A 27,185-nucleotide genomic window follows, 5' to 3' on the forward strand; every position below is an offset into this window, starting at 1 on the left:
CTCGTTACAGCTGCCAACCTACCCATGTCCCCTTTATCCCAACACTATCTCCTATGAATTAGTCAATCTTGTTTCCATAATATACTACTCCAAAATCATGGGATCTTATCAAATGCCGACTGAAAATTCAAATTTATTAGTTCCAGTGCTTCTCCTTTATCTATCTTGATTGCTGCCTCCTTGGAAGAATTCTAATAAATTTGTCAGGTATGGGTTGCCCATTGTGAAGCCATGCTGACTCTGCTCAAGTAAATTATGCACTTCTAAACGGTTTGCTATTACATCCTTGATAAAAGACTCAAAATATTTTCCCAGTAAGAGATACTAAACTAATTGGCCTACCTTACCTGTTTTTGTCTTGATTTTCTTTTTACATCCTGGCAATTTCACAATCCCCTAGAACTTTTCCACAAATAAATGATTCTTGGAAGGCTTCTGCCAGTGCATCCACTATTTATTTAACTACTTCTTTTAATACCTTAGGATGGATACCATCACTTCAAAGAGACTTATCAATCTTTAGCTGCCCTAGCACTTTATCAAGTGATAGTACTTGTGTTTATTCCCTCTCTTTCTTTTGAAACTTGATCATTTGCGATTTTGGAATGCTATTAGTGTCTTCTATTGTGAAGACAGATGCAAAGTATTTATTCAACACCTCTGCCATTTCCTGGTTCCCCATTGTTATTTCCACAGCTTAATTCTCTCAGAGGTCTATGTCAAATTTAGCCTCTCTCTTCCTATTGATATATTCAAAGAAGCTCTTGCTGTCTGTCTCGATAACATTTCCCAATACTTAATTGAAAGAAATTTCTGTTCGCCACTGCTGCATGTTGTGAAAAACTAGAAACAGTAGAGAGAGGCAGTACTGAGGTAGAGATGGGTATGAGTGTATATATGAAACTTGACATTGTGATTCCAAAAGATGTTACCGAGGGCCAACAGGTAGCTAAGTGGTAATGAAGACATGGTGTGGAAGAAAAGTTGCATGTATTTCAGAAAACAAAAAGGTTTCAGTGTCAAATGATAGGCAAGTTGCAAAGCGAGCCATGGTAACATTAGTCCACAATGGAATTCTTAAAGTTCAGTGAAGTCCTTGTTAAGCCTGGAATTATATTTGCCAATCATGTCTCTTCCTTTGATGGATAACAATATATGTTCCAGAGTTCATGAGAATGTTACCCAATTATATTGTGAAGTAGGCTAGGCTTATGGTACTGAACTTTGAGGATTGCATCATCCAATTCATTTTACAAGCCAACAAATGACATTCCATTTCACAAAGATACTGCCTGTTTATATAAAAAGTTGATGGGAAAACATACCTGGATATTAAACTGGTCTAATATTGTATTGAGTTCTTCCTTCTTTGTAGAAATGATGTGCCCTACAGAAAATATACATAATAATGAACACAAAATTTTCACCTAGTCAGATTATAAATTGTAACTGGTTCTTGTGGCAGCAGTAGTTTCTCTACCCCGAGCCAAAAGGTCAGGGTTCAAGTCACGCCTGCCTCAGTATGTCATAATGTGAAGGTGCCAGTGTTGGACTGTAGTGATGTCTGACTTTGTCCACATGACACCAGGTTATAGTCTAACAGGTTTATCTGAAAGCACAAGCTTTGGAGCACTACTCCTTCGTCACCTGACTCTGTTTCACAGTATGCACAGTAGATTCTTTAACTATAAACTAGTGTTTTCACCAACCACGAAACTAACGCCAAGGAATCAATAAGATGAGTTGGTAACATCCAACAGCTAATCAAAACAAAGAGCTGGAGAAACTCAGTAGGTTTGGCAACATCTTATGACACAAGAAACAGACCTGCTGAGTTTCTCTGCATTTTAATTTGATTTTCAGGATTCACAGTATTTTACTTTTATTTCTATTGCAACTGATGTTTCCTCCAATTCACTTTGAATAACAGGGATGTCACTTAATTTTAAAATTACATAAGGAAAAAGACATAAATTACATAAGGAAAAACGTTCTCCCATTAGTTCTATTCAACACAGATCATTTTCTATTACCAAAAGCAGAAATCCTAACTGTATGAGGGAAGAAATTGAAATAATCACAAAATACATTCTCCCATAGCAATTTACTTCAAAGGCTGACTTCCATTTAAAGTATCAAAAAAAATTAACATCAATAGAGGTTTACAGAATCAGTTAACCTGTTTTACCTGATTGATTTTTCAATCTGTACTGTCTTATTCCATCCCCAGAAATACGTTGTTCCACAATAACAGCCTCTCCATATTTATCAGGTTTAAAAGCATCAGGTCCTCTGTTTCTCAACGTTATCGAAATATCTGCAGAACTATAAATTCAGCATGTCAGGTAGTTAGATTAAAAAAATCCCATTAATTATCAGCTCTTTTCAGAAACTTTCAAGATACCTTTAAGAAACCATTATTTAATGGGCAATTCAACTCTGCCACCATTGTTTCAAGTGGAGCTCTGGACAGTGAAATCAAATTTAAAAACAACTTAATCTTTACAACTACGAGCAAAGCCACAAACCTCACAGAGTCAATATTTCAGGCCACAATCTGAACTGGGTCTGAAAAACAAAGTTTAACCAAACTATGTTTCTAAACTAGGAGAAAGCGAGGACTGCAGATGCTGGGGATCAGAGCTTAAAAATGTGTTGCTGGAAAAGCGCAGCAGGTCAGGCAGCATCAAAGGAGAAGGAGAATCGACGTTTCGGGCATAAGCCCTTCTTCAGGAATCAGTTAACTAAACAACCAGCTCAGAGTTGTTATAACACACCTCTGGAGCAAGCAAGACTTGAACCTGCACCTCCCAATCCAGGGGTAGGGACACTACCACTATGCCACAGAGGGTCCCCCAAAATCAACTTGTTCAGATATGCTATGACAAGCCTTTGTATTGTCCTCCAGCTCAGCAGGTAAGGATACCACCCAGTGGCAAAAGCACCTCCAATTCGGTCTGGTAAAGAGTCACCATCTTGTTTCTCTCTGCACATGTTCAGCACATCTAGCACATTTTTCAACACTTTACATTTCTGTTGAAGGAAAATAACCCCAGTTTTCAGCCTTCCAGAAAGCAAACAGATGTCAATGAGCATCAGCTGTCTGATATCTGTTGTGGCACAACATTTAAAAAGAAATGTTAAGGTTTGGGAAGAAAACAAACTTTAAAAATTTCAAAATTTCATAATTTAATAAAAAGTAAATCGATACATGTAATTAAATAATGCCAGACAGCACTAATTACCAACTATTGTCATTTTGCATAATGCGCACAGCTAAAGTGAGACAGAGCAGATCCCTAGTTATAGTCACCAGGGAATGGGAACAGACCAGGGTCAAGCTAAGCTGTCACAGTGAACCACATCAACCTTTGATGGCAAAGACTCCAAGATGGTCTTTGTGGAATTCTTATGAAAATGGGAGTCTGAAGCAGGTAGCCTTTACCACTCCAGGGTGAGGATGTGCGTGGGTGTTTCAGGATGGCTATGAAGGCAGTGTGATGCACTTCATTCCTGCCCTAAGATGCCAGCTGCCCCAACTCTGGCTTCTACAATACCTTACGTGACAGAACTTGGTCACAGACTGGCACATCCACCATGCACTTGCTACATTTGATGCACAGGAAACAGATTTAAAAGTCAATACTAAAATTAATTAAACCTACTTTTGACCATCTTTCACAAATCCCTTTATAGAATATCCCCTGTTCGTGGCAGTAGCTTTTCCACCAAGGCCTACAATAAGGGCAGTCAATACAGCGCTCTTCCCACCTAGAAAGAGAGAACAAGATTCATGTACTTTTGTATCAGTCCTGCAATAGCCTAGTTGAGAGAGATAGCTTCACAACTGTTGAGAGGACACAGCTTTCCAGAACAGTCTGCAAGAAGCATATATTAAGGCTCAGTTAGGTACAAGATCAGCAGGTTTGAATGCATTCACTCATGGGATGAGCTCATCACTGGCTAGGCCAGCATTTATTGCCCACCCCTAGTGGTGAGCTGCCTTTTTGAATTGTTGCAATTGATGTGTGATAGAAAAGTGATATTATTGTTGGTTATCAGATAACATTGAAATTATTGGAAAACAATGGAGAAAACAGACTGTGAAATAAGGAACAAAACCAAAATTCTAGGGAAACTCAGCAAGTATGGCAGCATCTGTGGAAACAAATGGTTAACAATTCAAATCCAATGATTTCAGAAAAAAGTTGTTCTGGAGTGCCATATTGGACTTCAAACATTAACTTTTTCTCTCTTCACAGACACTGCCAAACCTGCTAAATTTACCCGCCATTTTCTGTTGCTTTTAATTTCAGATTTACAACATCCACAGTATTTTGCTCTCATTAGAAAAATAAAAGATCATCTAAAAATTAACTCATGGTTGGGGCAAAGAAACTTGGCAGTGAGGATTATAGGCTGGTTCTAGTGTCATAAAGAGATCTTGGATATGGGCAACAGGCCAGAAGCTAGGTTAATGAAGAGCACTGAGTCAATGTCATCTATCTTCAAGAGGGTACAAACATAAATGGGGTGTATATTATAATACTGGATTAGTGGTGCTGGAAAAGCACAGCAGTTCAGGCAGCATCCAACGAGCAGCGAAATCGACGTTTCGGGCAAAAGCCCTTCATCAGGAATAAAGGCAGTGAGCCTGAAGCGTGGAGAGATAAGCTAGAGGAGGGTAGGGGTGGGGAGAGAGTAGCATAGAGTACAATGGGTGAGTGGGGGAGGAGATGAAGGTGATAGGTCAAGGAGGAGAGGGTGGAGTGGATAGGTTGAAAAGGACTGAGGCAGGTCAGACAAGTCCGGACAAGTCAAGGAGACAGTGCTGAGCTGGAAGTTTGAAATTAGGATGAGGTGGAGGAAGGGGAAATGAGGAAGCTGTTGAAGTCCACATTGATGCCCTGGGGTTGAAGTATCCCGAGGCGGAAGATGAGGCGTTCTTCCTCCAGGCATCTAGTGGAGAGGGAGCGGCGGTGAAGGAGGCCCAGGACCTCCATGTCCTCAGCAGAGTGGGAGGGGGAGTTGAAATGTTGGGCCACGGGGCGGTTTGGTTGATTGGTGCGGGTGTCTCGGAGATGTTCCCTAAAATGCTCTTCTAGGAGGCGCCCAGTCTCCCCAATGTAGAGGAGACCACATCGGGAGCAACGGATACAATAAATGATATTAGTGGATGTGCAGATAAAACCTTGATGGATGTGGAAGGCTCCTTTAGGACCTTGGGTAGAGGTGAGGGAGGAGGTGTGGGTGCAGGTTTTACAGTTCCTGCGATGACAGGGGAAAGTGCCAGAATGGGAGGGTGGGTCGTAGGGGGGTGTGGACCTGACCAGGTAGTCGCAGAGGGAACGGTCTTTGCGGAAGGTGGAAAGGGGTGGGGAGGGAAATATATCCCTGGTGGTGGGGTCCTTTTGGAGGTGGCGGAAATGTCGGCGGATGATTTGGTTTCTGCGAAGGTTTGTAGGGTGGAAGGTGAGCACCAGGGGCGTTCTGTCCTTGTTACGGTTGGAGGGGTGGGGTTTGAGGGCAGAGGTGCGGGATGTGGATGAGATGCGTTGGAGGGCATCTTTAACCACGTGGGAAGGGAAATTGCGGTCTCTAAAGAAGGAGGCCATCTGGTGTGTTCTGTGGTGGAATTGGCCCTTCTGGGAGCAGATACGGCAGAGGCGGAGAAATTGGGAATATGGGATGGCATTTTTGCAAGAGATAGGGTGGGAAGAGGTGTAATCCAGGTAGCTGTGGGAGTCAGTGGGTTTGTAAAAAATGTCAGTGTCAAGTCGGTCGTCACTAATGGAGATGGAGAGGTCCAGGAAGGGGAGCGAGGTGTCAGAGATGGTCCAGGTAAATTTAAGGTCAGGGTGGAATGTGTTGGTGAAGTTGATGAATTGCTCAACCTCCTCGCGGGAGCACGAGGTGGCGCCAATGCAGTCATCAATGTAGCGGAGGAAGAGGTGGGGAGTGGTGCCGGTGTAATTACGGAAGATCAACTGTTCTACATAGCCAACAAAGAGACAGGCATAGCTGGGGCCCATTAGTGTGCCCATAGCTACGCCTTTGGTCTGGAGGAAGTGGGAGGATTCAAAGGAGAAATTGTTAAGGGTGAGGACCAGTTCGGCCAAACGAATGAGTGTGTCAGAGGAAGGGTACCGTTGGGGACGTCTGGAGAGGAAAAAACGGAGGGCTTGGAGGCCCTGGTCATGGCGGATGGGGGTGTAGAGGGATTGGATATCCATGGTGAAGATGAGGCGTTGGGGACCGGGGAAACGGAAGTCTTGGAGGAGGTGGAGGGCGTGGGTGGTGTCTCGAACGTATGTGGGGAGTTTCTGGATTAGTGGGGGGATACGACAGTGTCGAGGTAGGTAGAGACGAGTTCAGTGGGGCAGGAGCATGCTGAGGCAATGGATCGGCCAGTGTGGTCAGGCTTGTGGATCTTGGGAAGGAGGTAGAACCGGTCAGTGCGGGGTTCCCGGACTATGAGGTTGGAAGCTGTGGGTGGGAGATCTCCTGAGGTGATGAGATTCTGTATGGTCTGGGATGTGATGGTTTGGTGATGGGGGGTGGGGTCATGGTCGAGGGGGCAGTAGGAAGAGGTGTCCTTGAGTTGGCGTTTGGCTTCAGCGGTATACTATAATGTCAAGCAAGCTTATAATTAACACCCAGATATTAAAATACTATGATAGATGAATTGTGACACAAGAAGTAAACTCCCACAAAGTATAAAATACAATCCTTTGTTCTCAAGAATAGTCATATTCTACTTGAATTGTTAATTCTGTTCCTCTCTTCCAATATGCTGTGACACCCAAGTTCATCAGTTCATTTTTTTTAAATTACAATCTCAAGCACCTGCAGTACCTTGCTGTTAATTGTTAATATATACATCTATATAAAGGACTACTTTAAAAACAAAGTTAACAGCCCAAAGTCAGCTGTAATCAAAAAAAGAGCCAAATTTACCAATAATTCTCCAGGAAATTCTCCAAGGACAAAATCAGCCAGACTGTCAACACTAAGAATGCTCCTGATGAATCAGGAATGCCCAATTATATTATAATCTGCTATAGAAACAGTAGCTTCTATGAAAAACCCTCACACCATAGAATTGCAAACTTCAGTTATCCTACGTGATGCGTAAATGACCTCTTAATGCCTGGAACAGTAAGTTTTGGTCTTAGTGATAATTGCTGCTTCTCCTCCTCTGGAGGGTCACATGCCTCCAAAATATCAAACCAAACTGCATCTCTGATTATACAATTTTCAAACAGACAACAGCTGAGAGTTCAGCACTGATCCAGACCCTTTTTTTAAAAATTAATTTGCTCATAGGATATTGGAATTGCCAGCAAGGCCAGCATTTAATGCCCATCACTAACTGCCATTGAAACGACTGAATTGCTGTTCCTTTCAGACCAAGTTAAAAGCCAACTACATTGATGTGGATCTGGAGTCACATGAAGGCCAGATCGTAGAAACATAGAAAACAGGAAAACGCTGGGATTCAGTCTTTCTAACCAGCCGCACCATTCAAGTGATCATGGCCGATCATTCAACACTGTACCCTGTTCTCACTTTCTCCCCATATCCTTTGATCCCTTTTCCCCCTAAGAACTATATCTGGCTCCTTCTTGAAAACATTCAATGTGCTGGCCTCAGACCATTTTCAGTGAGGTTCATCACTCTCGGGGTGAAGACACTGGCCTACCAAACATCTTTAAACTGATCCATGGTTCAGGATTTCATAGTCATTGGGAACTGTTCCCCTGTGTTTATTCTATCTAGTCCTTATTCTTCTAACTCATGTGAATTCTTAATCGATTCAGTCTCTCTTCATATATCAGTCCTGTCACGCTGGTAAAATTTCATTGCACTTCTTCAGACGAGATCAAAACTGCATACGGTACTTCAGGTGTGGTCTCACCAAGGCCCTGTACAATTGCAGAAAAACATCCTTGCTCCTGTACTTGAGAATCTTCTCACTAACCAACATCCCATTTATCTTTTCACTGCCTGCTACACCTGCAAGCTCACTTTCAGCAACTAGAGTACTGTATATGGATGCATAGACTCATTGCGCCTCCCTCTTTCCAAATCTAAACTGCCATTCAGATAATAATCTGCCTTCCTGTTTTTGCTACCAACATGGATAACTTCACACATTATACTTTATTTGCCATGCATTTGCCCACTCTCAACAGATCAGATAATGACAACAGATTTCCTTCTATAAAGGCCATAACCAAATGAGTGGATAGTTACGAGAATCGGCAACATTCACCATTAGACAAAGTTTGTTTTATTTCATACTTTTATTGAATTGAAATTTCACCATTTGTCATGGTGAGATTCAAACACATTCCTAGATGTTTAATCAGGGACTCTTGGATTTCTACTCCACTATATCACCATCTCCCTATTTACTGACAATAATCAACATCCATATGTCTGAGTTAAAAAGGAAAAGCCTCTAGCTTGTGAAAAGCAGAGACCAATTTATATTTTTGCACATCCTTTCACCAAAACAGTGAAGCCAAAGTCATGTACCAATTAAAAAAGAACTTCCTCATAACACATTTGAAGGGTTTTTAAAGAGTATGCCTACAATCTAACTACTGGCTCGCAAATCAATCCATCCCTTATAAGGAATTCCAGACTACTTATTCAAAGTTTTGACTTTTGGATGCTATATTAATCTCAAGGACATCGATGAAATGATATCCCTTATTGAATCATCTCAATTTCTTCTGACTGTATATCCTCTTCAATGTTGTCAAGTGTATTTGTGTTGCAAGATATCCCCCACCCAGAGTACCTGAAATAAACATCATTTGAATTTCATTTTACCACAAGTTGAAGGAGCAAGGGAAATATATCCCCACCTTTTAACGAATAATCAGGTAAAATTAAATAACAGATTGAATAATGGAAAGGTGGTGAGAATGGGAAGAAAGATTTGCTTTCAAAACTTGACAAAACACAAGATTTATAACCCACACATATTAGGTCATCTATGGAATTACCTATTGTGAACAAAGTCTTTATAAGTTTCAGGTGAAGCCGGGTTAGGTAACAAGTAAAATTAGGTTTAAATAGTTATTATACGTTATGATTTGAAAAGCAGAGACAATTATAACAATAATATTGAAAGTACTTACTTCCATTGTTTCCAACCACAAAATTTACATTGGGTCCAAACTTAAAAGGCCCAAGGCAGGCATGGCACATGAAGTTTTTCAAGGAAATACTTTCAATTATTCCTACGTCACCTTCACTCTGAAACAAGAAAATCAAGATTAGATCAGTATAAATGGATAGCAAGACTAAAATATTGCTACTGCTTCATAATCCCATGTTTCCTTGAAAAAATATGAACCACAATTCAAAATACCAGCACATTAATACAAAAGTAACAGATCCTGTTATTCCCCTTCTCTTGACAGAAAAATAAAAGGTTGCTAAATGACTTAGACAGAATAAATTCAAATTCAATTGTGTGACGACAGTTAACACTCAATTACTGATCAAATCTACGTTGCATTTGAAATTACCAGCTCTACATTTTTTCTCCATTCAGACACATTTCTAACAAAACCCAAAATGACTTTGCAGATGTGACATTCTCTGTGAGCTGTGCCCTTAGTTAAAAAGTGCTGAATGTCTGTTTGAAGAATGGAGATTTTTCAAAAAGCTAAGCAAAATATACACAAAGGGAAGATGACAATTATCTGCAAGGGAATGATAATGGAAGAAATTAAAGTTTAAAGACTCAAATCAAGACCAAGAAAAGGAAATCTTATTGAATGAAAGAGTTAGACAAGATTATCAATTAAACTGAAAGTTGTAATAGCAGATAATAGGCAATTTAGGCATAAGACTGTGCAAAGCAACCTCAGTCATGAAAAGACACTGAATTAGTAACACGGAAGAATTACACATTTAACTGTTTCAGAATCAACATGATCAGGACAATAACCTAAACTGCATCTTTCACAAATTGTGCAATTTTGTTTATCCAAGATTATACTTTTGTTTTTATCTTTGGATGTTGAGCAAGTTCAACCTGAAACAACCCAATATATCTTGTTATTTATTCTTAAGCACGCCTCTTGGATTGCCCCCCCCACTTTTTTTCAGAAAAAAAGATCAAAATTGTGCGTCTATTCAGGTTATTGCTCATAATCAGATACCAAGGACTGCACAAAAACAACGCAGCAGAATCACAATGCTTTTTTTTTAAGAAAAGGGAATTGTCGCTCTTGTACAACCTAGTCGACTAATTATATATAGCTTACCAAGAATGAATTTGGGGGTAGGCTCTCTCCACTTTGTCCATTAGTTGTCACAGTTTTCCCTTTCGTTGTTTTGGCTTCCTCTGCATCACAGTCCTTTATATCTTCAGTTTTAATTCTCTTTACGGGCAACGTTCCCTCAGAAACATCTTTTCGTTTTGACATACTAAATATTGAGACTAGAAAAATGAACAGAAATTATGAGTGACATAAACATAAAAATCATAACTGTGAAAGAAACTGAAATCTAATGCTATTTTACTTTTTTTGACAGCTTTGAGTAGTCTCAAAACATTTCCAGATTCTGGATTAGTGCTGCTGGAAGAGCACAGCAGTTCAGGCAGCATCCGAGGAGTAGTAAAATTGACGTTTCGGGCAAAAGCCCTTCATCAGGAATAAAGGCAGACAGCCTGAAGGGTGGAAGATAAGCTGGAGGAGGGTGGGGGTGGGGAGAAAGTAGCATAGAGTACAATAGGAGAGTGGGGGAGGGGATGTAGGTGATAGGTCAGGGAGGAGAGGGTGGAGTGGATAGGTGGAGAGGATAGGCAGGTAGGACAAGTCATGGGGACAGTGCTGAGTTGGAAGTTTGGAACTAGGGTGAGGTGGGAAAGGGGAAATGAGGAAACTGGTGAATTCCACATTGATGCCCTGGGGTTGAAGCGTTCCGAGGCGGAAGATGAGGCGTTCTTCCTCCAGCGTCTGGTGGTGAGGGAGCGGTGGTGAAGGAGGCCCAGGACCTCCATGTCCTCTGCATAATGGGAGGGGTAGTTGAAATGTTGGGCCACGGGGCAGTGTGGTTGATTGGTGCGGGTGTCCCGGAGATGTTCCCTAAAGCGCTCTGCTAGGAGGCGTCCAGTCTCCCCAATGTAGAGGAGACCACATCGGGAGCAATGGATACAATAAATGATATTAGTGGATGTGCAGATAAAACTTTGATAGATGTGGAAGGCTCCTTTAGGGCCTTGGATGGAAGTGAGGGAGGAGGTGTGGGCGCAGGTTTTGCAATTCCTGCCGTGGCAGGGAAAGGTGCCAGGATGAGAAGGTGGGTTGTGGGGGGGGGGGGGGGCGTGGACCTGACCAGGTAGTCACGGAGGGAACGGTCTTTGCGGAAGGTGGAAAGGTGTGGGGAGGGAAATATATCCATGGTGGTGGGGTCTTTTTGGAGGTGGCTGAAATGTCGGCGGATGATTTGGTTTATGGGAAGGTTGGTAGGTTGGAAGGTGAGCACCGGGGGGTTCTGTCCTTGTTACAGTTGGAGGGGTGGGGTCTGAGGGCGGAGGTGCGGGATGTGGACGAGATGCGTTGGAGGGCATCTTTAACCACGTGGGAAGGGAAATTGCGGTCTCTAAAGAAGGAGGCCATCTGGTGTGTTCTGAGGTGGAACTGGTCCTCCTGGGAGCAGATACAGCGGAGGCGGAGGAATTGGGAATATGGGATGGCATTTTTGCAAGAGGTAGGGTAGAAAGAGGTGTAATCCAGGTAGCTCTGGGAATCGGTGGGTTTGTAAAAAATGTCAGTGTCAAGTCGGTCGTCATTAATAGAGATGGAGAGGTCCAGGAAGGGGAGCGAGGTGTCAGAGATGGTCCAGGTAAATTTAAGGTCAGGGTGGAATGTGTTGGTGATTTCCAAAAGACCTGAAGATGTTAAAATACAACCTTCCAGTTCTTCGAATGAAGTTTGATTAACCCTGAGTGCATCATTCCAGCTAAAAAATGTACTTATTCTGAAGTTTCAGCCCTCTTCACTAAGAACATTCATGAGCTTGCAGCAAATTCACAAACTTACATGCAATGTCAGTTCTTGTCTTGGCTGGACCTGTAACGAAGACATCAACATAGCTCTTCCAGTTTCTGTTCTCAATTATATTGCTCTGCATTACAAATTGCCCGTGTGCACATTTTAACTTCTTTAATTGGAAAAACACTGCCAGTGCTGTCTCCTTTCACTTATCAATCAGGATACAGACCTGTACATGGATGCACAATGTTGAAAACTTCAAACAACATGGATGCTGGAAAAGACCATCCTCCAGTGGACACCAAAAACAAGGCCTTAGGGACTGGTGATCACAAGGCAATAGTGACATTATGACATTACATCATGAAACCTTACAGCATTTTGTCTCTCTTGCCTTCCAGTTTACTATGTTCACTTCTGTCGTTCTTCATTTCCCTCCCCCACACTTTCACTTGCACATAATCTATTACACTTCTAAATCTCTGCATTGAGATGAAAAGTCTTAGACCTGAATCTAGGTCTGCAGAATATTTCCAGCATATTCTCCATCAAGTTTCCAGCCTCTAGTATTGTGTTTTTGCAGCTGACAATGGATACCATCAATGTTGTGGTTCTGTTCGCCGAACTGGGAATTTGTGTTGCAGACGTTTTGTCCCCTGTCTAGGGGACATCCTCAGTGCTTGGGAGGCTCCTGTGAAGCGCTTCTGTGATGTTTCCTCCGGCATTTATAGTGATTTGTATCTGCCGCAGATACAAATCACTATAAATGCCGGAGGAAACATCACAGAAGCGCTTCACAGGAGCCTCCCAAGCACTGAGGATGTCCCCTAGACAGGGGACAAAACGTCTGCAACACAAATTCCCAGTTCGGCGAACAGAACCACAACAACGAGCACCCGAGCTACAAATCTTCTCACAAACTTTGTATACCATCAACGAAGTCACAAAATGATCCCATGAAGAGTTCCAATGTTAGAAAGAACAAAATAAAACTACTGTCTGCAACATTTGTATAAATATTGCCTTCATACTATGGTGCAAGATTTTGCTGTGGTTAATCTAAGTGCAACAAGCATTTATGCAGCTGCATGTGAGATTTAGAAATGATTAACATTTGTATAAAATAACAAACGGGAAGTTAAGAAAGACTGAAGCAGAAAAATCAAATTTATATGTTAAATGGTGTATTGATATGCAAGGACAAATGACACTTTCAGACACAGATTTCATACAATTATATAAATTTCATACCTATTGGTAGTCACATAACACATTTAGGCCAAATTGGTTCCTGAAAAGTCATTCATTTGATAGTACTGTATTCAAGAAATCAGTTCAGAGATTTTCAAAAGGTGACGAGAGTCTAATGAGGGCTAAAGAAAAAGCAAAATGGCAAGCAAGTGGAAGATGTTACAAAAATAATTGAATGAAAGACCAGCTAGCATGCAAACTCAACTTTAAACTTCAACAGAGAATTATACGGCTGAAGCTAACACCTTCTCCTCAACTGTCAACAAAATAGATTAGATAGACATTCACATTCAACATAGATCGTGGCATAGAACATAGAACAATACAGTGCAGAACAGGCCATTCGGCCCTCGAAGTTGCACTAACCTGTGAACTAATCTAAGCCCATCCCCTACACTATCCCATCATCATCCGTATGCTTATCCAAGGACTACTTAAATGCTCCTAATGTGGTTGAGTTAATTACATTGACAGGCAGGGCATTCTACACCCTTACGACACTCTCAGTAAAGAACCTGCCTCTGACATCTGTCTTAAATCTATCACCCCTCAATTTGTAGTTATGTCCCCTCATACAAGCTGAAAAAGACTCTCACTGTCTACCCTATCTAATCCTCTGATCATCTTGTATGTCTCTATTAAATCCCCCCTTAGCCTTCTTCTTTCCAATGAGAACAGACCCAAGTCTCTTAGCCTTTCCTGATAACAGCTTCTCCCCAGACCAGGCCACATCCTGGTAAATCTCCTCTGAACCTTTTCCAATGCTTCCACATGTTGTGACATCAATTTTTAATCTCCACGAAATATGCTCTTGGCTTCAACATTGCAAAAACATATTATAAGCAAATCCTTTGTCACACAATCACAAGTTCACTTTTGCTGCAAAATATAGATTTTAAAAATTGTAAAAATGGGACAATATTATGTGCAGTATTTGAATTGCAAACATGCACAAACACTTATTGAATTGGCATGGGAACAAAACAAAGCTGGCATACCTATTTTTCAAAAGCGACATGTTTGAAACCCTACAAATAGCTTTCTACCCAACTAGTCTTTAAATAGATATTACTTATATCACAAATGACATCCTATGTGCCACGATGAAGGCAAACCACCACTTCTGAAGTCTGCAGATTTACTCTAAATGGCCACAAAATTCGCCTTCAACATGCCACCCTCAAGGGACTGCCTTTGCCTTAGTTCTATCTTCTCTATCCGGCTTTGCCAAAAAAAATCCATTGCAATGGTTTAACCTCACTCCATGATCAATACATGGGCATTTACTTCCCACTCCCCCCTCAAAAACATTCTCATGTCTCAATCTTATCAGTACTATGTCGTGCCTTTATATCAGCTGAAAACAAAGCATCAAGTTTCTCATACACATCAATGGCACCAAGTCTACCTCACTGACATTTTTCTCAAATCCTCCAATATCTCAAATCAGAATCATGCACCATTTGCCGAGAGATGCGAGGGAGGAGCGAAGAACTTATGGGAAGTCATATATTTGTGTGGTTGCATTACCCGAAACGCTACACGGGTGGTGTCTCCTAGCCATCCTCCTCCTCTCACCAAAGAAAAGGTTGTGTGGTAAGGTAACAAGTTTATTTTTTATTCCTTATTTTTCAAGTCTCTTTGGGAATTTAGAATAGTGGGAATGGAGGTTAGGGCAATTGAATGCTCCTCCTGCAGAATGTAGGAGTTAAGTGTCACCACTAGTGTCCCTGCTGACTACATCCGCGCGAAGTGCACCCAACTCCAGCTCTTCGACAACCGCATTGGGGAACTGGAACTAGAGCTGGATGAACTTCGGATCATTCAGGAGGCAGAGGTGGTTATTGAGAGGAGTTACAGGGAGGTAGTCACTTCTCAAGTACAAGGCGGCGGCAGAAGGATTCCAGTCAGGGGACGGAAAGGGAACCAGCAGGCAGTGCAGGGACCCCCTGTGGCCATTCCCCTCAACAATAAATATACCGTTTTGGATACTGGTGGTGGGGGGGGGGACTTACCAGGGAAAGCAGTGGGGCATAGGGCTCTGGCACACAGACTGTACCTGCTGCTCAGAAGGGAAGTGGGAAGAGGGAAGAGGAGCAGAGCTGTAGTCATTGGGGACTCCATAGTTAGGGAGGCAGATGGGAGGTTCTGTGGAGACGAGAGAGATTCACGGTTGGTGTGTTGCCTCCCAGGTGCCAGTGTTTGTGATGTCTCTGATCGTGTTTTTGGGATCCTTAAGTGGGAGGGGGAGCGGCCCCAAGTCGTGGTCCACATAGGCACCAACGACAAAGATAGGAAGAGAGATGGGGATTTCAGGCAGAAATTCAGGGAGCTAGGATGGAAGCTCAGAGCTTGAATGAACAGAGTTGTTGTCTCTGGTTTGTTGCCCTAGCCACGTGCTAGCGAGGCGAGGAATAGGGAGAGAGAGGAGCTGAACGCGTGGGCTACAGGGATGGCGCAGGAGGGAGGGTTTTGGATTCTTAGATAATTGGGGCTCTTTCTGGGGTAGGTGGGACCTCTACAAGCAATCTGGTCTTCATTTGAACGAGAGGGGTACCAATATCCTGGGGGGAGGGGAATTCGCCAAGGCTATTGGGGTGGGTTTAAACTAATCCAGCAGGAGATGGGAACCAAAATAGTAGTTTGAGTCGAAAAGGTTGAGTGTAGGGAGGTCCAAAATCAAGTTTCAGGGACGCAAGCTGGCACCGGCAAGCAAGAAGTTGGTTTGAAGTGTGTCTACTTCAACACCAGGAGCATCCGGAATAAGGTGGGTGAACTTGCAGCATGGGTTGGTACTGGGACTTCGATGTTGTGGCCATTTCGGAGACATGGATAGAACAAGGACAGGAATAGTTGTTGCAGGTTCCAGGATTTAGATGTTTCAGTAAGAACAGAGAAGATGGTAAAAGAGGGGGAGGTGTGGCATTGTTGGTCAAGGACAGTATTACAGTTGCAGAAAGGATGTTTGGGGACTCATCAACTGAGGTAGTATGAGCCGAGGTTAGAAACAGGAAAGGAGAGGTCACCCTGTTGGGAGTTTTCTATAGGCCTCTGAATAGTTCCAGAGATGTAGAGGAAAGGATAGCAAAGATGATTCTCGATAGGAGTGAGAGAGACAGGGTACTTGTCAGGGGGACTTCAACTTTCCAAATATTGACTGGGAACACGATAGTACAAGTACTATAGATGGGTCAGTTTTTGTCCAGTGTGTGCAGAAGGGCTTCCTGACACAGTATGCAGACAGGCTAACAAGGGGCGAAGCCACATTAGATTTGGTACTGGGTAATGAGCCCAGCCAGGTGTTAGACTTGGACGTAGGTGAGCACTTTGGTGATGGCGATCACAATTTTGTTATGTTTTACTTTAGTGATAGGAAGGGATAGGTGTATACCACTGGGCAAGAGTTACAGCTGGGGGAAAGGCAATTACGATGCGATTAGGCAAGATTTAGGAAGCAAACTGCAGGGGATGGGCACGTTAGAAATGTGGAGCTTATTCAAGGAAACACTAGATAAGTATGTACCTGTCAGGCAGGGAGGAAGCTGTAGAGCGTGGGAACCGTGGTTTATGAAGGAAGTGGATTCTCTAGTCAAGAGGAAGAAGGCTTATGTTAGGATGAGATGTGAAGGCTCAGTTAGGGTGCTTGAGGGTTGCAAGGTAGCCAGGAAAGACCTAAAGAGAGAGCTAAGAGGCAGGAGGAGACATGAGAAGTTGTTGGCAGATAGGATCAGGGAAAACCCTAAGGCTTTCTATAGGTATTTAAGGAATAAAAGAATGACCTAAGTAAGATTAGGACCAATCAAGGATAGTTGTAGGAAGTTGAGTGTGGAGTCGGAGAAGATAGGGGATGCACTAAATGAATATTTTTCGACAGTATTCACTCTATAAAACAACAATGTTGTCGAGGTGAATATTGAGATACAGGCTACTAGACTAGGTGGGATTGAGGTTCACAAGGAAGAGGTATTAGAAATCCTGCAGAGTATGAAAATAGATAAGTCCCCTGGGCTGGATGGGATTTATCCTAGGATCCTTTGGGAAGCCAGGGAGGAGATTGCCGAGTCTTTGACATTGTCTACAGGAATAGTGCCAGAAGACTGGAGGATAGCAAATGTGATTTCCCTGTTCAAGAAGGGGAGAAGAGACAACCCTGGTAATTATAGACCAGTGAGCTTTACTTCAGTTGTTGGTAATGTGTTGGAAAAGGTTATAAGAGATAGGATTTATAATCATCTAGAAAAGAATAATTTGATTAGGGATAGTCAGTATGGTTTTGTGAAGGGTAGGTCATGCCTCACAAACCTTATTGAGTTCTTTGAGAAGGTGACCAATTAGGTAGATGAGAGTAAACCGGTTGATGTGGTGTATATGAACTTCAGCAAGGCGTTCGATAAGGTTCCCCACAGTAGGCTATTGTACAAAATGCGGAGGAATGGGATTGTGGGGGATATAGCAGTTTGGATCAGTAATTGGCTTGCTGAAAGAAGACAGAGGGTGGTGGTTGATGGAAAATATTCATCCTGGACTCCAGTTACTAGTGGTATACTGCAAGGGTCGGTGTTGGGTCCACTGCTATTCGTCATTTTTATAAACGACCTAGATGAGGGCGTAGAAGGGTGGGTTAGTAAATTTGCAGACGACACTAAGGTCGGTGGAGTTGTGGACAATGACGAAGGGTGTTGTAGGTTACAGAGAGACATAGATAAGCTACAGAGCTGGGCTGAGAGGTGGCAAATGGAGTTTAATGAGGACAAGTGTGAGGTGATTCACTTTGGTTGGAGTAACTGGAATGCAAAGTACTGGGCTAATGGTAAGATTCTTGGTAGTGTAGATGAGCAGAGAGATCTCAGTGTTCATGTACACAGATCCTTGAAAGTTGCCACCCAGGTTGATAGGGTTGTTAAGAAGGCATACAGTGTTTTAGCTTTCATTAATAGAGGGATCGAGTTCCGGAACCATGAGGTTATGTTGCAGCTGTACAAAACTCTGGTATGGCCGCACTTGGGGTATTGTGTACAGTTCTGGTCACCACATTATAAGAAGGATGTGGTAGCTTTGGAAAAGGTGCAGAGGAGATTTACTAGGATGTTGCCTGGTATGAAGGGAAGGTCTTACGAGGAAAGGCTGAGGGACTTGAGGCTGTTTTCGTTAGAGAGAAGGTTGAGAAGTGACTTAATAGAGACATATAAGATAATCAGAGGGTTAGATAGGGTGGACAGGGAGAGCCTTTTTCCAAGTATAGTGACGGCGAGCACGAGGGGGGCATAGCTTTAAATTGAGGGGTGATAGATATAGGACAGATGTCAGAGGTAGTTTCTTTACTCAGAGAGTAGTAAGGGTATGGAATGCTTTGCCTGCAACGGTAGCAGATTCGCCAACTTTAAGTACATTTTAGTCATCATTGGACAAGCATATGGATGTACATGGAATAGTGTAGGTTAGATGGGCTTCAGATTTGTATGACAGGTCGGCACAACATTGAGGGCCGAAGGGTCTGCATTGTGCTGTAATGTTCTACGTTCACCATTCTCAAACTATGTTCTAACCAAAGTTCAATACAGGTTTAACATCACCTCCCTACGTCCCAATTCTATTCTTCCAGAAACAAAGCCCAGTACATGGTTTGCCTTTTTATGATCTTGCTACATATATTTGATTGCAGGAATCTGTTTGCCATCATGGAAGCATTGAAAATAGCAGGAGTAGGCAATTCAGCCCTTCAAGTCTGCTCGGATATCTGCTGATAATCCAACTCAGCGCTCTGTTCCTGCTTCCTTTCCATCGATGTTGTCCAGTTAAAGGCATCAAAACATATCTCCTTCTTGCAAACAATGTTTTGGCCTTAACTGCTTTCTGCAGCAGAGAACTCTGTAGGCTCACCACTCTTTGGGTGAAGAAATTTCTCCTCAGGTCAGTCTGAAATGGCCTACCTCACTTCCTTTATCAGTGACCCCTGATGAACCAGGAAATTCTTTCCTGTGTTTACCATGTCTGGTCCTGTCACAAGTTTATGTGTTTCTGAGAATTTCCCTCCTCATTCTTCTAGATTACAGTGAACATAGGCATTACCAATCCAGTCTCTCTTCATATATCAGTCCTGCATTCCAGGACTCAGTGTGGTAAACCTTCACTGCACCCTTTCCATAGCCAAAACATCCTTCCTCAGGTAAGGAGCGTAAAATTGTGCACACTTCTCAGGTGTGATCTCACCAAGGCACTCGATAATTGCAGCAAGACTCCTGTATTTGAATTCTCTTGCTGTGTAGGCCAACATACAATTTGGCTTCTTTACTGCCTGCTGTATGCTTACTTTTAGCAACTTGTGTACAAGGAGATCCAGGTCTCGTTACACCTCACCTTTCCATTCTATCACCGTTCAGGTAATAAACCACCTTCCTGTTTTTGATACCAAAGTAGACAATGCTACAGTTCTCCCCATTATGCTTCTTCTGCCATGCATTTGTCTGCTCATTCAATTGGTCCAAATCACAGTGAAGAACTTTGGCATCCTCCTCACAGTTCACCCTCCCACCCAATTTTGTGCTGTCTGCAGACTTGGAGATATTACCTTTAGTTGCCTCATCTAAATCATATTGTGAATAGCTGGCATCCTAGCACCTCACCAGTCACTGCCTGCCACTCAAATAAAAACCTAAGATGGAGAAAATGTTACCTTTCATTTTAAAAGTAGTACAACAAAAGTTAGGAGCAAGCAAAGTGAAACACAGCACAGACTGGGCTAAAAGAATCACAAACGAGCAGTGCTTTGATAAGTGGACTTCATTTCTTCTTGTGTAACTTACAAAACTCCAGCATCAAATCAGAAAGAGATGGCAAAACAATACTGAACAACTCAAATGAAATGAAAATAATGCAAACAACGACAACAGCCCATAAAAAAAAGGAAGAGAATGGAGGACAGTGCATAAAGAGGTATGTAGCGGGAAGTGAGGGAGGTGTGTTTGTATGAAAATGAGGTAATCTTGGAAAATAGTTTGTAAAGTACTGCTGTAGAGGGAATAGGTTAGATAAGAACGTGAGATAAGTGAGTGATTTTAAATGTATACCACATTTGGTGGGGTTTACAAGCTTTCGTGAACATGTATAAAGGTGTGCATTGTTTAATCATTGCTGATTTTCAATTTAATTTTGCATTCCTATGTACCTGTACATGCTGTCCCATGCCTGCAAAAAGACCTGACACCATTCTGGCTTGCAATAATCAAAAAGAAGCCTTTGACCAAATTAAGATCCTTTTTTCCTGAAAAAGGTACCCTCAAAATAAAATTATTTTTGACTCTTGAACTAAAATAAACATTGTAAAGACTGAAGTCAAAGCCTTTGGTCTCTGCTCTGCCACAAACTGCATTGTCCAGATGGGGCAACTGACTGTTTTATGAACCACCTTGTTTCCAACATGTATCAAGTACAACTCAAACATGCCTCAAAAGCAACTCTCTTGACCAAGATAAATCATAGCTCATCAGCTGCTGAAACTCTCAACCACACCCTTGTTACGTAGACACTCAAATAATCCAAAGCATCGATAATGATCTTCATTCTACATTAATCTGAGCTCATTGAATGTTCTGCTGCATATACCTTAATTGATAAAAGTCCCACTCACACATCAGTTCTATGCTCCCTATCTCTCAACGTCTCCTGCATTATTACTCCTCTATGTAGCTGTGGTCTTCCAATTCAGGCTTCTTGGGCATTCCTAATTTTAAGTTTCACAAATGACAGCAGTATCTTCAGCTGTCAATGCCCTAAGCTCTAGAAATCTCTCTCCAGCGCTCTGTCTTGTAAGACTCTCCTTAAAACCCAGTTTTGGCCAAGGTTTCATTTGTCCTCCCTAATGTCTGCTCATCTCAAACAATGCCAATTTTTTCCCAGGCACATGACCATGCTCTCCAAGACTAACAGATGCCACCATTTCCTAATTTATAGCTTGCCCTAAAGTAAGGCACACCTTTGGTGGCCTAAAGAGGACTCCGACTGTGACTTCTTTCTCTTGATATTCCTTAGTTTCAGACAACTACGTCATGATGTATTGCACCCATATCATCAGTCACCACTGCACCGAGACTCTCTTTTATTAGTAAAGCTATCCCACATTCTTTTCCTTTTTGCCTATTCCTCCAGAATATCAGCTACTCTTGGAATACTGATTCCCAATTTTGGTCTCCCTGCAGCCCTGATAGCTATCAAATCATATTCATTTAGTTTTACCTGCACTGTCGACTCATCTATCTTGTTAAGAATGCAGCATGCACTCAAAGAAAAAGCCTGAAGATATGACCTTATAGACTTATTATTTACTCTGGTTCTGATTTCTACTGCACTGCTCTGTATTCCATATTCCAAATCTTCTACCCCTTACTGTCAACATAAATTATCATTTACCTCTTCACTACCCTGCACACCTGCTCTCTTTCTTTCTGAATTTCAAACGCCCCTTCAATCAAACACCTCTCCAATTGAGTTGTAAACTAATTAGTTTAGATTAAAAAGGCACATATGGAGCAAACATTGGAGAAATTTAATATTTTACAGCAGAATTTCATGTCCAACAGGAAACAACAAGTCTGTGGGATGACAAGATGCAAGTGTGGATCACTATCAAACTGGAGTTTGAATTCCAATTTCTCCATTTGTGATCATTGAAACTTTAGCACCAGGCCTGCTGGAAAATTATTTCTAATTTACACATATTTTGACATGCTAAAAAAAGGCAGTAGCTCCGTTGCTACGTTCAGTTTAAAAAAAAAACTTAACGTACACATCTATTTCAGTGACAATTTCAGCAACATTCAACAAAAAGACAATACTGGCACAGCACTGAAATACTGGCCCTTTTTACTAGATGTACCTCAAGATACACTGCTGAAAGAAATTCTTGGGAAATTTAAACTTCTGATGGGCAACTACCCAACATCTGAAACCTTCCCGAAAAATCTCCAACTCTGACTTAAGTTATCATTAAGGAAGGTTTCAACTCCTTTAGTTTGACAGTTACCCAGGTACTGTTATATAGATTTTAAAAAAACATGCCCATCTCCTGAGTAAAATATAACAGATTCCATTAACTCCCTTCATATTCATTCATCGACGCCCCCACCCCAAAAGTTCTATCTTGCCCTCAACCTGTCACAGCCCCTTCCTCTTCAACCACCTCCTGCCATTCTGCCCCTTAAACAGCTACATAAATGAAAAATACAGCTTTACATTTATATACATCAATTTGTGAACCCGGGATAACTCAGAAGATTTTAACCACTGAACTCTCACTTAGCAGGATCCCACAAGAGCATTGTGGGAATGATTAGAAAATCTGTCACTATGTTGATTGAAGGATAAATAATGGTCAAACAGTAGGTTTAAAGAGCTTCGGGTCAGAAAAGATACAAACTATTGAGAAAATCTCCATGTAGTTTCAGTAATCAATAATTTCTTTGGAGAAAATAGAGTAATGCCACTTCAGTACCATTGTCATGCTGTAACATTTCTGGAAATTATAGGCAATTATATCTAAATAATAGAAATGCTGGAACTGCCACATCAAGCTTGAAGTCAAATCATTAAAAATAGTGTCATGTTTTCATGAAACTATACCTCCCCCCCCAAAGGATTATCAGGAAGTAAACACAACAGTTAAATAATTTTACCAACCTCTTTCAGTCACAACATTATTTGAAATACACTCGGTTCATAATTTCTCAAGGCACTATATTACAAACTTTCAAATCAACTATGTGCACTGTATTCATGACATTCTGAAATTAGTTATTTCTAAGGCTTCTCAGCCTACTATTTATGCATAATCAGATTCTTTTGCTGAAGTAGCTAGAGTAACTATAATTGACTTCTAACTAGCTTTTTCACCTCATATCTCGTCTTCTCTCACTGGCATTCATTATTCTTGTTCTTGCTATGAAAGAGATTTCATAATATTTGTCAAACATGCACACATTGTACTCCATTAAAATATCTAATCTCCTGTTTATTTTACGGGGACTTTATGTCCAAATTCACAGAATTTAACGTATAATCCCCTGCAAGTTCAACAATAACCAGAAGTGTTTAATTGAGTACTCGATTACATAAAAAAGGATTGAGGATACTTAAACGCACAGGACCAACGCATAGGTCAGTCTGAATGATGTACCAAACTAGAACTTTAAGGACAGAGGTAACATGTTTATTCATGTATAAACAAACAATCAGTAACTGAGGAAGTGCTTGTTTGGAAACCATGCCAACACTTACAACAAACACAAGAGTGACATTATTGAAGATGATGATTAATTCAACATAATATAAAAAGAAACAATCAAAGCTCAAAATATCATGCTGTTTACACATACTGAGTGAGCTACGAGCGTGATTGATTCTTAGGCAACTGAACAGTTTGAAGGTGGGAACAAGTTACAGAGAGGAAGAAATGGTCAACTTTTCCCTAATACAGGAAATCTGTAGTCAAAACTTGAATTAAATCTGAAGAAAATCAGTTCATCTAACCTGCAACATATGTTGTAAATTGTGACTTTTAACTGGTAAGTCAGCAACTTTTCATAAGTGAACTGGCCACCTTGTGTCTTTTTACCAACTAATGGAAGCATTGAAGGAAGACCATTAGAATCACTGAGATGTACAGCATGGAAACAGACCCTTCAGTCCAATTCAACCATTCGACCAGATATCAGAAACTAATCTAGGCCCAAATTATGTTGACCAACAGAACAGTCATAAGGACCATCTCAACACAGAATCTGGGAACAAAGGCTAATGAACTGTCTTTCCAGACATTCCCCCTCTGTTCAATAATCAATTTTCCTTGCTTGTTCATCTGTGTGTACATGTAATGGGGAGTTTATAAAGGAACTAGTTTTAATTATCAAGATTATATACTGACAGTTTATAACTTTACCCAGAATTAGTCTAACTACTTGTAATAAAAGGTAATTTGAGTTCAGCACAGAAACCCAATTTGTGTTACCTATGGATTGAGGTATGAAAGCCAGGTAAATGGGAAACTTTTGTGTACTATATAACACCTCTAACTTCCGTGATTATTCTGTGAATAAAGCAGATTGATTTCCAGTGCACTACCTCAGTTACTCATAACAGCTGATATAAAGGCAATGCAATGGGAAAATGTAGGGTAGCTAGAGAGAAATGATTTCCACTGATCAGCAGAACGAAGGATAGAAATACCAGTTTAAGAGTTAAACTTTTCAGGAGTTAAATTAGGAAATGGTTCCAAACACAAAAGGTAGAAGTTTGTAACTCTCTTCCACAAATAGCAACTGACGCTCAACCAATTGTTCATTTTAAATCTGGGCTCAACAGATTTCTGTTGCCCAAATGTTTTAAGGGACATAGGCAAAGGCAAGTTTGTGCAGCTGGAACACAGATTAAAGGATATCATACCTACAGGTCAGCGAGCAAACCTACACCCTATACAGATTAAAGTGCTAACTCTTGTTTCTGTGTTTGTAACTGAACCTCAACTCCCCCTTTAAAATTGATCAATTCACATTCCCATGAAGTGTCCAGTGGATCCTACAAACATGGAGTTTAAATGAGTACAAAGTTAAACACGTCCTCGTGTTTAAACAACTTGCACACACACACTACTCAAGCACACAGTTATAACGATAAGAAATGCGACAGCTCGAAGCAATGGTCCAGCAAACAGCTGTTAAATAGCTGAAATCAATACAAACAGAGTGTAGAGATGCTGGTGTTTGTCTAGGGTGAACAAAATCAAAAGTCACACAATACTAGGTTATAGCCCAATAGATTTACTTAAATCACAAGCTTTCATAGTGCTGTTCCTTCATCAGGTGTAGTCACAATTCAGTAATTAATATGTTTGAAATATAAAATTTTAGTTTATTTTATAGGAAACAAAGATGGGTTCAGAGTCACTCTAGAATTTAATCTGCTTGAATCAGAAAAATCACCATTCTGGTACTGAGAGCTTGGGTGTATCTGATGTTAGCTGAATGATTCATTCCTGAAAAAGGACTCATGCCCGAAACATCAATTCTCCTGCTCCTTGGATGCTGCCTGACTTGCTGCGCTTTTCCTGCAACACATTTTCAGCTCTGATCTCCAGCATCTACAGTCCTCACTTTCTCCTGTATCTGATGTTAGTGAACTTTTGACAGCAACGTTGCTCAGTGGTTAGCACTACCCAGGTTCAATTCCCACTTCGAGCGACTGTCTGTGTGGAGTTTGCACATTCTCCCTATGTCTGCGTGGATTTCCTTTGGGTGCTTCGGTTTCATCCCACAATCCAAAGATTAGGTGAATTGGCTGTGCTAAATTGCCCATAGTGTTAGGTGCATTAATTATGGGTTAATTTTAGGGGAATAGATCTGGGTGGGTTGCTCTTCGGAGGGTCAGTCTGGACTTGTTGGGCTGAAGGGCCTGCTTCCATACTGTAGGAAATCTAATCTATTACTTATTATAGATCAGACTAAGACATAAATTAAGCTTCATTGTTGGAATACTACATAGCCCTAATGCACCTGTTGCAAAAAGCTACCGAGGAACTAATGGTGGCTGAAAGAAAGATTTACAAGAGTGATTGCTGAATAGAGATTGCAGTCATCTCTTTAAAAACGTTCATCTGATAGAGATTTGTAAAGTGAAAAGGAGTGTTAAATTAGCCAAATGCCAAACAACAAATATTTATACTGGGAGGAGAGGCCAAAACTAAAGACCATAAACATATGATAAGACAAATACATAATGAAGAGAAAAGAGTTCTTAAATCTGGAGGAGTGATAATATCACAAGACTTAGTTAAGGCGAATACAGAGAAGCACATGGGGGAAAAGAGGAGAATACAGGGTCATATTTATGGGGTTAGATGATGAGGAGGGTTGAAAGTTTCAGTAGAGCCTAAACACCGACATGAAACAGTTGAGCCACATAGGGCGACATGTGCTGGAGGACCATACAATGCTCCCTCCAAGACCCTCTCCCCACTCTCTAACCCCTTCCCCCCGCCCTCCTCCCGGGTGACTGGCCTGGGGCCCGTGAGACACATCTGGGCATCAACCGAGAGAAACCTTCCGTAGTTGTCGCACAAGGAGCTGCTCGCCGACCGGGAATACGGAAGCCACCAGGACAGCGCACACAATAACAGACTCACCGCGATCGCTCTCGACCCAAATCCGCCGAAACTCAAGTTCAAACTTCAACCGCTGTGCGCACGCGCCGGAACAAACGGCCGCCGCTGGCCGCGCTTCACTTCCGGCCTGCGCATGTGCGCTGAGGCTGGCCACCAGGAATCTCAAAACAACAGGTTCCAAACTGCGTTTGCCCGTCTGTCCACCGCGCTGTGTACACGCTTGCCCATCCCGTCTTTCAGGCGCAGACTGTCCGCATGCGCGGTGGTAGCGGCAGCACTGCGCAGGTTCGGGAGCCGTCATGGTCTCGCTCCCAAGGTAGTGCGCATGCGCCTGCTTGCCGCGCTGTTTTTAACGGTTGGATGTGTTCGCTTATGATACCAGGTTTGTGGTTGTCGTTAAAACGTTGCGATAATTTCTCACTGCTACCTATACCGTCTATTATCATCTTATCATTCACTACATGTGTTAGCTTCCCAGAGCTGAGTGCGTGAAATTTGAATCGACAGAAACGGCGCAAAACGTGAAAGGAGATAGGGACAGAGAGACAAAACCTGTACTCATAGAATAAAGAGTTCATAGAGAAAGGGGAACACAACTGGATACGGGGGAGAGGGGGAGGGAGAGGGAGAGGGGGGAGGAGGGGAAGGGGAGGAGGGGAAGGGGAGGAGGGAAGGGGGGGGAAGGGGAGGAGGGGGGGGGGAAGGGGAGGAGGGGGAGGGGGGAAGGGAGGGGGGGAGGGGAGGAGAGAGGGGAGGAGGGAGGG

At 42.0% G+C, this 27,185-nt stretch overlaps 2 protein-coding genes across 4 annotated transcripts in view; one reads left to right on the top strand and one right to left on the bottom strand.

The window, feature by feature from the left end:
• Positions 1-26,634, bottom strand: part of LOC140466452 (structural maintenance of chromosomes protein 6-like) — an 84,331-nt gene extending 57,697 nt beyond the window's left edge. Inside the window, exons 1-6 of one of the 2 annotated variants that reach the window (XM_072561977.1) lie at positions 26,443-26,634; positions 10,290-10,465; positions 9,153-9,270; positions 3,666-3,771; positions 2,189-2,325; positions 1,326-1,387 (exon numbers count right to left, since the gene is read on the bottom strand). In XM_072561977.1, coding sequence (XP_072418078.1) covers positions 1,326-1,387; positions 2,189-2,325; positions 3,666-3,771; positions 9,153-9,270; positions 10,290-10,451 — 585 coding nt within the window. In that variant the 5' untranslated portion in view covers positions 10,452-10,465; positions 26,443-26,634. Of the gene's footprint in view, positions 1-1,325; positions 1,388-2,188; positions 2,326-3,665; positions 3,772-9,152; positions 9,271-10,289; positions 10,466-12,071; positions 12,627-26,442 lie in introns of those variants that run through there. The other variant, XM_072561976.1, reaches the window with a different exon arrangement.
• A 55-nt stretch (positions 26,635-26,689) lies between these two features.
• The window catches only part of LOC140466478 (flap endonuclease GEN homolog 1), a 51,092-nt gene continuing 50,596 nt past the window's right edge, over positions 26,690-27,185 (top strand). The window contains exon 1 of one of the 2 annotated variants that reach the window (XM_072561978.1): positions 26,690-26,803. The gene's annotated coding sequence lies outside the window, so the exon portion shown is untranslated. The remainder of the gene's footprint in view (positions 26,804-27,185) is intronic. The other variant, XM_072561979.1, reaches the window with a different exon arrangement.

Source organism: Chiloscyllium punctatum, chromosome 3, assembly GCF_047496795.1.
Source record: "Chiloscyllium punctatum isolate Juve2018m chromosome 3, sChiPun1.3, whole genome shotgun sequence".
NCBI classification, from domain to species: domain Eukaryota; kingdom Metazoa; phylum Chordata; class Chondrichthyes; order Orectolobiformes; family Hemiscylliidae; genus Chiloscyllium; species Chiloscyllium punctatum.